Consider the following 16,112-nt stretch of genomic DNA (forward strand, 5'->3'; position numbering starts at 1 on the left):
GGGTAACAACAAATGAGGAAAGGATACACTATGCCTTGGTTTCAGATGACCAGAATTATGGACCAACAGCCTACTGACTTTTACTGGTGCCTGGGTGCTTATTCAAGGACTATTGCTCCAAAACCTTTTGTGGGCAGATGTGCCAGCCTGTTTCAAGGCTGGGAAAGGAATTAAGACCACAAGAGTAGCCTCCTGAAGAGTTTGTCTGACAGAGACAGCATTCCTTCCTCCATTGATAAGGGATGGTGAAAAACCTGGTCACATACCAACCTTCCAGCATACTTAAGCAAAGGACAAGTGAGAAATATGTTTCCTGGCTAATTAAGTTTCCTTACACTTTTGTGTCCATGGGCACATGTTTACAGGGTATCACTGAGAGAGAATGTGGGTCCAGTGGGCCTAACTTTCTGGGGGGTTGATGTGTGCAGGAACATGGCAAAGGGGCAACACAACCCCTCAGAATTGAAACAATTGTAATTGTTTCAATCTGATTTCTGATACCCAGGTTGCTCCTGGGTGTTTGTGGATTGGTTAGATTTTATTGTAGCTGTTCCTCCACCTTTTTTTTTTTTTTAAATGAATTACATCTTAAGTCTTGTTGTTACTTTTTTCTACTGCTGGACATATTTGTCCGCATCTGGCCAGCTCTGCAGGGGGAAGGGAGGAGCAGCACCAACTTCACTGGACAATGTGCAATATGTGATGGTGCAGTACTAAAAAAAACCAAAAACCAAAAAACAAAAAAACAACCAAAAAAAAAAAGTTGGATTTTCCATATGGAACAAATCTTCTAAAAGAGAGAATGATTCAATTATGCCTATGAAAATCTTAATATATGAAAAGGTTGTCAGACCACCTAAAGGTTATCTCAGATGTGACTCCTGTCTTAGTTTGTCTTGAACGTATTCAATAAAATTTAGGTTACATAAATTCCATTAATTACCATAAGCCCTGGATCTTCCTGTATTTAAACTGGTGTAGAAACTATATGGTTTCTTTAGAATTACCTTTGATTGCAAAATATTGATATTTGTACTGTACGGTGAAAAGCCGATCATTAAGCACAAATTATATGTGACCAATGACTGAAAGCTATCATTTGACTGTTGTTCCATGTGATGACCTACACGGCTCTTATTTTGATTTCACGGAGTTAATGAGATCTGTTGTTAAGTCACTGCAAAATAATGGGTCCTCGAAACTCACAAAAAGCAGTCTGGAAATGGATCTGGCACCCAACATCCTAAAGGGTCAATGTGACACAAGGGCAGCCTATATGAAATATTCATTTGTATTAATAACTGACTAGAAGAACCAGCTTTGTAAGTCTGTGCCTAGTTATTAAATATATTTTGCTATGTTTGTGGGAGAGTGTTTAACTTTCCAAATTAAATTAATCAGTCTCTTGATCCATGAAGGATAAACAGCGATACTGTACTCACAAAAAAGTTTGAAAAATAATGGTACTAAATATGGATTTGGTCACTCTTAACTCTGAATGTAATATTTTTGAGGTATTTTAAAAGCATTTAAAAGACAGGACTTCTTAACAGTGATTTATGTTGGAATCCTAGAGAGACACTTGTTCAAATCACAGCTGATGAACTCAGCTCAACTGTTATTTTGTAAGAAAAATAACAAACAAAATGAATGCAATTAGACTGCTGTTTCAATGTCTTTCAACATTTCCAAAGTGCTTTCAAGCAATGCCAAGGTTAGTGATGAAGAGGGAGACCTGTTCCTGCAGAAAGACTGTTGTTTTAAGACATTTGTAAAGCACTTCTCTGTTTTACCTCCTAAAACTGATCCAGATACCTCTCCAGAAGGCTCTGCCTCCTTACTGAATTCACTTCAGATGAAAAGAGCATCTCCATTCTCTCCACAGAGCAGACCTTTCTCTGCCATTCGAAAAACTTGGTCTTCTCCACTTTCCAGCAGCCAAGACCTACCACCTCCAGCCTGGGTCATCCCAGAGTTACCAACCTAAATAATTTTCAGGCCACCAATTGCTTTAGGTCAGATGGTCCTGTGGAAGAACTGCTAGGTACAAAGCTGTTCATGAGCTGGGGTCTGTTCAGGCAACTTCCTTCAGACTTCTGTCTGTGTTGGCATCTCCAAGGCCTTTAACATTTTCCTCACAGAACTTTATGGCCTTTACTTATGTGATAGCCTTGTAAGGTGGTTAAGCATAAAACCCATTTCAAAGAGAGGTGAGGCAAACTGAATTTTAATTGTCCTGTCAAAAATCTGTATCCAAGTTGGGATGTGAGTCCAAGGTTGTGGGTTCAATCCCCATATGGGCCATTTACTTAAGAGTTAGACTTGATGATCCTTGTGGGTCCCTCCCAACTCAGGTTATGCTGTGAATCTGAGTTGTGGCGCAGTGCCCTACCCATGAGGTCTGTTTGATCTGACCTCACTCTGTATCACTGAAAACAGTACAGTTGAAATAACAGTAAACACACTCCAGTAGGAGGAATTTTCTTCAGAGTTCTTTGACCTATTGCAGATTTTCTTTTCATTTTTTGAAGTTGCTGTCTAAACCTTCAAGTCCAAAGTCCTTAATCTTAAATTACCCAAGGTACACCTATACCTTTCAAGATAAATAGTTTATAGACATAAAAGCTATTGGCACACCTCTTAACAACACTTCATTGCTTGTACATTTGATATTTTGGCAGCACACTTTCAAGATCTAAAAATACAGAGCGATGTGCAGAGACATACAGTGCATATTTACAAAGCTGTGCTGTCCTAGAAACACCAACAGCTGAAAACATTCTGACCTAGCCTGAACACCAGATGTGTCTTCCACAGAGGCAGTCAGACCCTTGCCTTCCCTGTTTTCCCTTAGGAAAGTATGTTAGGAAACACCAGGGTAGATTTGGCCTGACAGAGCCGGGCAGAAGTGAACCTACAAAATGAATTTCAAGGGCATCCATGCTTCTACCTCCTCCCCACAGTCACACCTCTTGAGTTTGCAAAGGAGCAGACTCAGCAACTGACCTTAACTGTAGCAGAAAATACTTAGATTTTCTCCCTTGTGGAAGTTCTGTATTTGTTTTAACTACTGTCATTGTTTTGCACCAGTCACCTCCTGAATAAAATCAGGTATGGATCAGAATCCATGATGGGGTGCTTAACTCCTTGTGACCCGAGCAGATACAAAAGTGAGGTGGAAAATTCAATGTCAATATTCTTAAAAACTCCTGTTCTCCTTTACTTATGCCTTCAATTGATAAAACTACAAAAATGGAGTTTTAATCCTATTCAGCAGCAATGGAGTATGTGGGAAATCCATTTTTATAAGGCTTCTATCCAGCCAAGTCTATGAAGGAAAAGCCTGAAGACACAAGCAGTGAGTCAACTATGGACAAAAACAAAATCCTAAATTTTCACTGTAAAATGAAAAAATCTGATTATTTCAATCTCAGTCTTTCAGAGGACTGCAACACTTCTTTTTGTATGTCTGGGATTTAGGACTATCATAACATTACTGAGCACCTAAGCCAAACTCCCCTCTGCTCTATATTATTTGCATTTCACTAGGGAAAAAAATCACACTGGCTATAATTTTCTCACATCTTCCTTTAAGAAAAATAATTTCAGGCACAGATGCGAAAAAATGTTACCAAGTTTTCTCTGCTGCTGATGAACTATGGTAACTATTTACATGCTCATTCTATATCTAGCAATTTTAGTGTAAAACTGTAAAAACAAAGAAGGAAGTTTTTGCCACCATATTTTAGCCCTTGTTAACCGTGTTTAGACAACACCTTATTAACTGTGTTTAAACAATGTACTCAGTTACTACAATTCAGTTGCAGCAGATAATTGAAAGCACAGGAACAACTCCCTCATCCCTGTGTCCTCCAAGGCCTTAGCCTATATATAAAATAATTTGGGACCATTATTTATTCTCTTACAACAAGGAGGAAAAAGAAAACAAAAACTGAATAAGCATCTTGGTTCCATGATACATTTTTCTCTTATGGTAACTGAACACCTTTAAAAGCACTTTTTCAAAAATTAACATAACAGTAATTTAAGAGCACTTATGTCAACCTCATTCTTTAAAAAGAACACAGTACTCATCCTCTTCATCCCATGTGTCTCAAAGGCTACAAGGTATCTATAAAATGACTAAACTATTGTAATTAAGAGCACTATTTTCACAAATGTTTCCGACTAGAAAATGTCTTTAACTTCCTAAACTGCCTAAAAGCTTGCAATGACTAATTCCTTTGTTCTCACTTGCAATTTTACCTCTCCAGCTGAGAGAGGAGAGGGAATGCACTATTTGGAAATGTTTGCTTTCTTTGGGGAGGTGAATGTGATTGCTAGCAATGGGCATTCTCTGTGGCTCTCCTCTGCTCTAAGCTCCTGTATCCATGCAGCCCACAGTGAGCTCCAGCCCTCTGCTTCTGGAGCTCTCCGACCCCTCCACCCATCGCTGCCCACCCCGCTGTGCTGCTCTGGCTGGCTCCATGGCCATGCCATTCACCTGGACTGGTGAATGATGCAGCTAAAATAGTCTCTCCTCACTTCTTAATGACATGACTTCATTGCTCTCACTGATCGTGGGGAGAACAAATATAGGGAAAGGCAGGAGCCTTTCCAGCCAGCCCTGGCACTAGAGTTCAAAATGTGGCGCCGTGCTCTGAGCAGCTCTCTGCTCTAGAAAGCCACTGAAAAGGAATTCAAGACAGTGGTTGGCATCTCTGCTGGATCTTGTTTCAAATATGCTCCTTTACAGGGTGACAGAAAATCCCAGGAGTGACTCAAAAGCTCAGAAATACACAGGCTACAGTTGAGAATGCAGCAGGAACTGTACCAGTGCTGTATTAGGTACCATTATGTTTATTACAGACTCATATCTCTATAATCCACTGCTCTGAAAAACAGAAATGGGTCCCTCCAAAACATACACGAATGCAAAGGCATGAGAACGCCAAGAATTTAGCAAGCCCCAACAGTGAAACCTTCCTTCTGATGTTTTGCAGCCCAGCTGCTCCTCAGCCTCTCCCCCTGACCACTTCCTAATTGGGAAGGAGAACAAATCAGTCTTGCAGTTCACCCACACAGTCCTCCTTTACCAGACTTGAAGGTGAAGGAGACTCATTCAGGGTGAAGTCCAAGCCAGAGTAATGTTAAGAAAAAAAAAAAAAAAAAAAAAAAAGAAAAGGTTGGAATAGGGGAAGATGGGGAATAACACTTTTTTTCAGTATAGTGCTTGCTTATCCTAAAACCTGCAGGTTAGCAGTACTGGAAGTACTTTATAATGAGCTTCTCTGGCTCTCAGGATCATGTGTGTGAGCACAACTTGTGCTGATCTTTGCAGTTATCATCAGTCTTTTTGGCAGAAAATTTCTAGTTGCATAAACTCACGCATACTTTGAGGTTTGGGCTCGGTCCTATCAAAATCCCAAAGCAAATTTGAGAGAATTCCCCTTCTATTTCTAAAAAAGACCCCTACCACTGAACCAAGCACACAAGCCTTGCTTTTCAGACCTGTCTACTGTAGTGATCCAGAAGCCTTTCTAGAAAGCTTTTCAATGAAAATCCATTCAGTTTTAAGTTGGGACCAAAACCTGAAGTCAGGCCAGCTCAGACTGATTTAGAAATTGTGCAAATATTTTGCACGGCTCCAAGAAATAATATATCATTTGTGCAGCTATATAGACCCATAAGCATATGCATGCATGCCTGGGTGGTGTTAGGATCCCATGTGATAAATTTTGAGAAGGTAATGAGGTCATCAAAGCGATGGCTCGCTCTGTGGTTTCCCAGTGAGGGCAGATACTGTGCATCTTGCATCAGCCTTTTTTTTCTTCTTGGCAGTAAATCCCTCAGTGTGGGGCCACTCCCTTCAGCCCTTCCCTCTTGTCGGCAGATTTCTTAGTCACAACTCACCTGGCTCCCCAATCCATTCTTTGTCCTTTTTATTGACAAACTGGAAGGAAAGCCAGACCTAACTTATTTCTTTCCCTCCCCAGGGACCTCATTAATCATACCCAAACAGTGACATCTCTGCAGGGCTCCCAATCAATGGACACAGTCATCTGGAGATTTTAATCACATTAACACTACAGCAGATGAAAATCCACCTGACTCTCCCCTGCTAAAGTGGCAACCTCAACAATTCTGCCAATTCTGCAACCATTACTTGTAAGGCTTATTTGTATTTGTGGAGAAAAATCAATCTACCACAGGTACTACCTTCTAGTCTCTCCTCATGGAGCCTGAATAAATGTAATTTGATTTTCCAGATCTGTCTTCCTTATGATTGGGAACAGCTATATTCAGGCAATCCCAAGAGCAGAGCACAAAACCAAAAAATCAATAAGTGAAGCTCTGTGAGTTGGTGGAAGAACTTGCGCTGCTTAAAAAACACAGTAGGAAAAAAAAAAAAGCTGGGTCCAGATCCCTACCAGTAGTCTGTGCAACAGAGGGGAAGATAACTGGTAAAAGTGAAGAGAGTTATTCTTGCATGGAGAGCCTTACCCAGAGCACTCGGCAGCTCTGCAAGGCCCGCTGGGTTTTGGCAGAGATAAGCAGGGAGCAATGGTCAGGCTGAAGGGCAGCTGCACTCAATCATCACATGAGTAACACCAGAGAGACACTCTTGTACCCATACACTGCCAAAAATCACATAACTCTTTTCTTACAAAGCATGAAAAATAATTTTACAGCTCTAACTATACATCCTTGCATCTCCTCTGATTTCCAAAGAGTCAGTTAGAAGCTAATCAATAGTAATTACCTATCACCTGATTTTACCCTGTTCAGTGTGCTGCTACCTGACATTGCTTCCTGGTGATCTAGCACATGGAGGGTGGGAACTTGCAGGAACAATATTTCTTGATGAAAGCTGTTACTTCTTGAGCAATGCCATCACAAAATAATAACTGGACCTTGCTGTAGCTGAAATTCTCTCACACCCTGTGAAGGCTGCATATTCAATGAGATATTTTTCTTTCAAGAAGTATTTCCTAATTCTTGGATATTTATTTCGACACGTTTGGACTGTGGCTCAACTGCTAAAAAGGAAAAAAAATCAATTTTCAACTTAAGTCTCATGTTTGGTGCAAAATCTCATAGGAATTAAGGAATCCATCTGAGGATTTCTAAAGTAGCCCATGAGGATTCATAAGCACAGTGTGCCTCTTAAGCAGTCCTTAATGAATGTGTCAGGGGCATTTGCACTTGTTCCTGTGTTGTTACTGAAATTATTCTCAGCATCCAACATCATCTCAAGGCAGTCTTAGAGTAAGTATAGAACTGCAGTGATTTAAATGACAATCCAAAAAAGTGGCATTATCTAGTTCTGCAGGATAAATTAAAGATACTTACAGGATCAAAAAGTATCAAGTTGGCAAAGTAACTGTCATGGGTAGCGCTGAAATTTATGTATTCAGGAGTTTGAAATTATCCTATGCAAATAAAGCCAAACAGTAATAAAGTAAAAGATTTAGCAAAGAATCAAGCCAGCCATCAGTAAAGCTTTAAAACTGGCAGATAACAAAGTAAGAAAAATCTAAGTTACAGGGAAGCATTAGCATTTGATAGAATAAAGGAGGCTTAAAGAAACTAGGAGTTATAATACAATTGTAATGAGCGGCTTGGATCCATAAATTTAATACCAACTGCTGGCCTGGAGCCACTGATCTTCTTTTGCATTCTGTCCTCAGTGGGTTGATGCTCCTGCAAGCACCTAAGGAAGTTCACACCTCAGGGATTCACCTACAGTTGGCAAATAATTTATTTTTCTTTTTTAATTCAGCAACCTGGGGGAAGGATACTGAACGGCACAGGCACAAGGAGACACATTTGTTTAGAAGAAGGTGAACTTGTGACAAAACCGTGACTCTGCCAAACCACGGGCCGACACCCGCGCGCAGCCAAGCCCCGCGTGCGAGCGCTGCTGGCTCTGGCGGTGTTTATTAACAGCCCGTCCGCACACAGAGCGCTGCCTTGGATGGGTCACGCAAGTTAACACCTCTCAGCGCTGCCTCCAACAAGCACAAGCTGTCAGGGACTTACTCAGAAGGAAATACATGGAGATACCAGTTCCACAGGGATTTCTGCATGCTCACGAGCCAAGTGTTGAGGCTGAGTAAAATGCAGAAGTGCTGCGACACGGGCAGAGAATTTGATTGATTGATTTGATTGATTCCTTTTGAATTAATTATACACTTTCTCTCTAGTACAGTTCCCTGCTTAAGCCACCAGACAGATGTTCTTTACTTCTCAAATGTGCACTTCAGTCTGATCCCTGTATAAAATTGAGAGTCAAGGTTTCACTCTCAGGGGCTTTGCTTTGGGTATTACTCATGCTGGGTGGTGGGTGACCTGTGAGGGCTCCTGTGGGCTGGGACAGGATGAGCTCACAAGACAGGTGTAATTCAAGGTGATACACTGAGTGTCAACACACTCATTAATTGTGAGAGAGGGGAAGGAACAGGGGAAAAATGAGCACAACAACAGTTTTTCAAGTGATGTACTGAATCCACTTTGCTAAGATGTTCATTTTCCAGCAATAAAGGCAAGCAAGCTAAGTCAGAGAAAAAGAAAAGGTCTTAAAGGAGGCCCAGCTTAGCACTGAGAAGAGAATTTTCACAATAGTTTTTAAACAGTCCTATACATATCTCCTGTAGAGTAGAATGACCCAGTTCTCACAGTTACTCCTTGGTTTACTTTTAATTAGGCCTGAGTAGGTAAAAACAGTAAAATCACCTTACATTCAAAATTACTTTGATGGACACAGGAGTCCACAGGAGTAACAGCAGAGTGAACAAAGGGGTGAGATTTTAGAAGATGGGCACAGCATTTTGTCATATGGCATCAGTTACAAATATGGGAATAAGGTTAGTTAGAATAAATAAGGTAGATATTGGAGATACATTTTCTTGACAGCTCCTTGTTTTGTGACAGTTTATTGTTCTTAGTCTGTATATTTTTATCACCCCTACACAGTTTTTTTAATGCCACCTATCATTTGTTGTGCACTGTATGAATTCGCTCTACACAATGCTGTTTCTCTTTTCCTACTGGAATTACAATGACTTATGGAAAAGAAAATTTTCTTCTTAAACTGTTAAATCTTATCCAATGGATTTTTGTCTTCTCTCCAATCATTCTGAATTTCTACTGTTCACCCAACATTCAACTTCATCTCCAAAGTGGTAACTAAAAAGATGTTTCTTTATCTGTCATGTGAGAAAATCAGGTAAGTACGTAAAGATGAACATGGTCCTATAAATTGTTAAGTAGGTGTATATTAAGCCTTTTACTGATTTGGGTTCTGAGAAATGTCCTGAGAATATGCATTACAAATGCTTTACAAATATAGGGAATGTTTCCCTTTGAATTAACTTCCTTTTAAATTTATACGTGTGAAGATTATTAATTCACCTTAAATGTGCTTATCAATTTTAATTTGGCAAACATTCCTCTTTTCAGTAATTAATTTTCTCTTTGAATGTACTGTCAGGACCTTATAAAATTTCAGAGTATTTTAAGATTTTGATGGGTTGCTCAGCAACATGTGAAATTAAGTTGTGTTTAAATCTCCACGGCAAGTATCTGTGAACAGCAGTTCTTATGATGGGACATAAATCTCAGTCATCTTTCATGGATTTTCCTACTTACAAGCATGATAACTAAAATGTATTTCGGAGTCACAAATCCAAGCAACGGAAATCTTTTCTTTAAATATATGTTTTGTCTTTTCTGTTTAATTCAGCTCAGAATTGAGCTCTTCACATAAAGGCATGTCTCAGACTCCCTTGTCAGGAGCCCTCTGTGGCTGCAAACCCCTCTACACGTGCTGCTGCGCCTTCAGTAGGAAATCAGTCAACACTCACTTCTGTAAAGTGAGTCACCTTCCTTTAGCATGTCTTTTTGGGTTTGTCTTTCAAGTATAACACCTGTTGCGGGAATTACTTTCCTTTTGAGGCTCTAGTTAGCTCTGTGGCAAGCAGGTAGCAACCTTTTAGCTACATTTGATACTATTTCTACTGCTTAGAGAAAGCGGAAGAAAGACATTTGGAAACCCTGTACTGACATTCACTCATTTCCACCACAGCTACAAAGCATACCTGGGTTTGGATTAGAATCTAAATGATCTCAGGAGATGATAAGAGAATTATTGTGGTGTAGCTTGGCTAGATGAAGAGATATTCTTCCTCTCACTGCACCCACCAGCCATAGCCAAGCTTAGCCTCTGCCTACAAATGATTGCATCACGTTAGATGTTTTAGTTTCTTTGCCTCCTGCATTGATGTGACAGCACTCCCTAGGGAAGACAACCTTTTACTATTATTAGTTAGAGCCTTGACCCTGAAACTTCTGTTGTCAGCCCCTTAAGGATGCATAGGAAAATGGTGCCATGCTGCTGTCCTCTGTGAAGACAAGGAGATCAAACACGTTTAAGCTCCTTTAAAGAAAAAATACCCATACACAGACTCCATGGCCTATAAAAGGAATTACAAAAATCCATCTGAGATGTAATGAAAACATGAACTAATGACTTTGTATCCTTCTGTGAGTCCTGGCCTCAGCTTTGATAGGCTCCAAGTAAAACATTCAACGAATGGTCCCGACTTTATGTTCAAAGTGTCATGAATATAAAACTGGCAATTCAGGTTTGATGTGTTCTGCCCCAAAAAAATATTCAAAAATACAGGACTGACTGTCACTTTAACTGTGTAGGTGAAACAGCAATGGTTTCCTTGGGGTCTTACAGGACTGAAAAAAGACCTTTTGTGTAGCTGCCTAACAGCAGGTTCCTGTTACCACAGAGCAACATGGTTCTGCTCCCGAATGACCTCAGTACACAACCAGGCTGGGTAAACACACTTAATTAAAGTGTAGAAAACAAATCAAAACAAAACAGAACAAATCTTCAACGACTGAAACAAGTCAACAAACCTGCTAGGGACCAAAAGACCAAACCAGCCCAGCAACCCCAGCATCTAAAAATGATTTCTCAGCAAAAGATTTCAGGAGATGATGGTTTCCAAACAAAACACAAGATTTACTGTCATTGCTCCTACTGAAGTTTTCAGTGACAAAATGTTCAAAACTAGGCAATGCTTTCAGAGAGAAATAAAGCTGCTTTTTCTCTCAGAAATCCTGCTGGCTGCCAATGTTGACACAAAACTCGCTCTTGACCAGGCTCCTGAATGCTCAGCAAGCTCAGCAGGATGGTGTAATTGTTTTGTTTATTTATAAGCGTGGCGAGTTTCCTACTGTAGCAGCTACCACATTTAAATGATCTTGGCAAGCACCAGGGCATACAGGATACCTTCTGAAGAAAGACCATGTGATTGTCTGGCAGGCAATTTCCTTTTCTTTTAAAGTCAAAAACACATATTTTCAGCCTCTGCTAAGTGTTACTATTTCTGAGGGTATTTGAAGCAGGTAAAATGGTAGGAGTGCTAAAAGGAAGATAAACAGGGAGTCCAGAAAAAAGCCTCACACTGACCTTGAGGCAGAATACTGAGGGCTCTCCAGGCAGGTTTTTCTTCCTCAGTACAACCACTCATGGCAGACAAATACATTACTTAGAATTTCTGCAAGGTATTGTAAAAGTCAGAGCATTTTAGCATCCCAGAAAAAGCCAAAGAGGAAGCCTTTTGAAATTTAAGGAGCATTTTCCTGGATTCATAGTAAGTCTACAGTCTTCTAAATATACCCGAATAGACCTTTGGAGGAAGCTGGAATGCCTTTCAGACCAAGCATATATAAATGCAACACCTAGTTACTACAGGAACCAGAAAAAAACCCAAATCCAAGTTACTTGGCAAGTTTACAGCATTTCAACAAGTGCTGCTTGCTAAGACAGTCAGTAAGGTTGTGACAGATGGCCCCAGAAAGGACACTGGTGCTGAAGCACCAGGTAATGGATGTACCAGTGAACACTTCTGTAAGTCTTTGTCTCATGTCTTCATGAATTCTTTGTCACCTCTCCTGTTTTCCAGGCAAGAAGTCACTTTTGTATGGGATTGCACGTTGCTATGGAAGCTACAAAGGTTTCACACTGTCTTACTGCAAACATTTGGGGTTGGTTTTCCCCTTTCCCTATTTTACTCTTCTGCACACTACTCAGCACCTCAGAAGAGCAAAACATAGTCATAATTTTCATAATCACCTGATGCCCATGGCAAATCCAGCAGGTTAAATGCACAGTGCTTCTGTGCAGGCCAAACATCTCACACACCCCCTCCGCTCTGCTGTCTCTTTTCCCAAAATACAGAGGAAAGGTGAGTTCTGCAGTGCTTTGGGAACCCTTGTCCCTGAATGCTGCTATTTGAGTTGACAGAGGAAGCAGACTGTGGAGTTGTGAATCCCTCTCCCAACTGTGTCCTGTCCAATGCTTCTCATCTGTACATGCAGAGCTCTCCTCAAGTGCCCGCCCTGAGGTGGTTCTGTGGCAGATTCGTCCTGGCAGCTTGCAGCTTCAAAACATGAAGTCCACAGTTTTATATCACCCAGCATCACTCAGCAGCTCATGCTGGCCATGAATTAGCTACTTCATATGATTATGATGGGAAACTCCAATCAGAAAGGAATATATCTGTTGATTTCAAAGTCCATCTAGGCAGTATAGTGTAAATTCATGCTATTCATTGATCAGTGCATTGATTACTTCAGATTTTGGGAGGAAATTAGCCAGTGAAATTGCTTTAAAACTCCACACTGTGAATGTCAGCCACATCTCAAAATAATTTGATTTTTAAATTCTCCCTAGACATCTTATGCAAAGGAGAGTTCCAAAATCATGCTTCCCCACCTCAGATTGAGAATTAACTACAAATGCTTTGTGTAAGCTATCCAGCTCCTACTGCCCGCATTCATTAAGAAAGTGCTAAGGACTGGGATCCTGCTGGCTGCAAACAACTTTACAAACTGATCCAAAACCAAAATGCCATCTAGGAACCAATTCAACAGCTGCTGAGATTCAGCCATTTGTGGAACAAACAATGACAATTGTTTACAGGGCCTTAAAGCAAAATGATTCTAGACATATAGCCAGAAATACAGCACCAAGTGCAATCAAATGGAAATTACAGATTTCCACAGTGTTAAACTTGCTTTCAAAGTTATCCAGACCACTGAAAGTTTTGTCTGCTCTGAGGTATTCTTTGATGTGTTGATGAACTATTAAAACCAAGCTAAATTAAAGTTCTTTTGTTAGCATGTATTACCTATTAGAAATACAATTTGTTTTCCCCTGCCAGAGTTTTGGAAAGTTTCAAGGTGATACAATCTTGGAGAACAAAAGGAAAAGCCATGAAAAAATCCAAACTTCCCCATTCCTGCTTTATTTGACTATAGAATCTCTCAGCAAAAACTATTCCCACCCTGTGAAAAGCAACGCACCATTCACACCTGCTCAGTAAGCAAATGTGTTTTATGTAGTTGTGAGTAATATAATCAGTAATTATTATATTGATATTAGAAAGGTACAAGTAGCAGTGTTTGATAATGGTTTGTGGATGGTGTGTATGTTGTTCAGTGAGCTCTGACTTACAGTCCCAATAGTCCCTGAAATGAAGGATACTCCTCAGGTCATCTGTGTGCTGTTACTAGTAATTTGTACCAAATCCATGTGTTGGTAAGGGCTATTTTTATAAGCATTTGTTTATTCATTCATTTATCTTCAGCCTCATTAAAAATTAGCATATTAAGCATATAAAGTGGAGTTCAGATTGGCCAATTTTACTTCTGACTTCAACAACTACCAACAATCCAAACATTACATTCCCCGTACTAAATATGGAGTCAACACACAGCCAAGAGATGTGTGCCACTAAAAACCAGCCCTTCCCTGTGGAGCCACCTTTTTGCTACAGTCACAAGCAATTTGTGATGGAATAACCAGAAGTCAGCTCCTGATGTCAGTTACAGTCATCTAATTTACCTGTCATCAAAGCAGTGACTTTTGTTTTACCTCACTGTAATGGAGATCAGAGTCCTGACTAAATATTCCATATATACACACCACATAAACATAACACTACTAGCAAGTGAGACAAGACTAACATCTTAATGTGTTTATTTCCATTTGTAGCTTGCATGGTAAATGTATTGCAATGGTAAGGGCTTTTTCTCATGTCTTTTCACCTTTGTTATTGATTTTTCCCCTCTTTAAAAGCTCTATAATCCGGTAAATCAAAGGGGATGATTTCAATATTAAGGAGTGGATCAGGACACAGCCCTAAGTAGCAGAAGCAAAGAAGTGACATTTCTGTGTGAGCCTGTTGTTGCATTAGCAGTGCTGCAGTAGGTGAAGAACCCCAAACCTCTTCAGGGCCTGGTGTCAAAGGCAGGTGGTGTGAAGAAGTGCCTACCTGAAGACGGCGAGGCTCAAAGACCAGAGCACTAGCGGCTTCCTCAGCTCAAATTTTGCTCGTTTGTTCATTAGGTGCCGACCACCAAATATAAAGGCAGCATATAGAGCTGAAAACAGGAATGATTTTTTCCTGCAAAACAAAACAAAAAAACACCTGTCAAATGTTTAATTAATATTAGATACACAGCAGAACCACATATGGACATCACTGCTAAGGGCTTGTGCGCTTCCTTGAAAGGAAACTCTTTTGGAGACATTCCTGCATCCCAGCTGAGCTTATCATTTCTGTATGAAACTACATGCCTGCACACACTCAGGGCTAGGTGCAGGCAAAACTGACCCTGGGGAAGTTCTGGAAAAGGACAGACAAATTTGCCTCCCATTCTCCACCAGTTTCAGAAGACTGAACTTCTGTGAGGAATAGAATAGAATAGATATGGCAGAGCCCAGACACACTTCTGCAAGCAAAACATGGCTGGTATTTGAACCAGCTGATCACATTCTGTGCCTCATTTATCTTTTTCATATAAATTTTTGTTTCCTGGAGGATCCTCCCTATGTGGCAATTTAGATTCCCACTGTTTCCCCTAAAAAGACACTTAAAGATCATCAGCACTGCAGCACACCATGATGAGCCTCACAAGAAGCAGAGAATCAGCAAGGAGAGGTCAACAGCCCCATTAAGCAGCAGGAAGGACCATGCTGGTTGGCACTGCCCTGTGGCATTGCCCTGCCTGTGAGTGCTGGTTCAGGAAATCCAGTGCATTTGCTGAAAGGTCAAGCAAAGCTCTCTAAAGGAACTTCAATTATACTCTTCAAATTGCAAATTTTATTTTTAAAACTGCCTGATCCTAGTCCAGCTCAGCAATAATCACCAAATATTTGAACTCTGCTACTGTAACTCATTTTAAATCAACCATTAGAGGTGAAAAATAGACTAAGCCTGGGATTCCTTCCCACACAGCACAACATTATATTGACTAAGGCTTAATGATGTACATCATTAATGGTGGCCTAACTGGAAGGGCATCTATTCAAGAATAGAATTTTCTCTACATAATTTATCATTACATTCACAAATATAGGGTGGACTACGGTTTTGAATCAGGAGTTTCTGGCTCCTATAGTACACCAAGAAAGAATGACAAATACTCTCAAGAAAGGTAACTACTTCATTAACATGACTGAAAAGACAGCAGCAGGCTACAAGACCTTTAGTTCTTTCTGACACTGGAGGGTAGCAGTAGCAGACAGCCCTATGATCAGGGCATGGCACACTGCCCAAGCTTCCCATTGGGAAAGAGGCTCACCCATATTGAGGTCTTCAGACTTTTCATAGGACTTTCAACTGGATGTTTAAATGACAGTATGCTGCTTCACCTCAAGATAAAAACAAGTATATGCCATGGTGTCACTACTGGTACCAAGTAGATGCCACCTCTGGGCTCTTCCATTGTGGCTGGCCAGCTGAGGTTACCCTGTGACAAGGAATCTGTCCAGCACAGCATGGTCCTGAGGCCCAAGCAGTGTGGCACAGCACAACATGTGCCTGTGTCTCCTCAGGGCAGCTCGTAATGGATCACGAGACCCTTGATGGCCAAGGGTCTTCCTTCCTGGAAGGTTCAGAAAAACTAAGAAAGCTGTAGCACATCTGACTGGAAATACAAAGAAAGCACATGCAACCTTCAATCAAGATAAATGAATTGAATTTTATGTAAGTTTGAAAGCTAAGTAAAAACTAACCCAAGAGAGA

The 16,112-nt window shown here is 40.5% G+C and overlaps 1 protein-coding gene across 2 annotated transcripts in view; it reads right to left on the minus strand.

The window, feature by feature from the left end:
- Positions 1-16,112, minus strand: part of ELOVL6 (ELOVL fatty acid elongase 6) — a 79,722-nt gene that overhangs the window by 14,611 nt on the left and 48,999 nt on the right. For both annotated transcript variants that reach the window (XM_064417211.1, XM_064417210.1), the window contains one exon: positions 14,358-14,489. In XM_064417211.1, coding sequence (XP_064273281.1) covers positions 14,358-14,489 — 132 coding nt within the window. The remainder of the gene's footprint in view (positions 1-14,357; positions 14,490-16,112) is intronic.

This window comes from Passer domesticus, chromosome 4 (genome assembly GCF_036417665.1).
Source record: "Passer domesticus isolate bPasDom1 chromosome 4, bPasDom1.hap1, whole genome shotgun sequence".
In the NCBI taxonomy this organism is placed as follows: Eukaryota; Metazoa; Chordata; class Aves; order Passeriformes; family Passeridae; genus Passer; species Passer domesticus.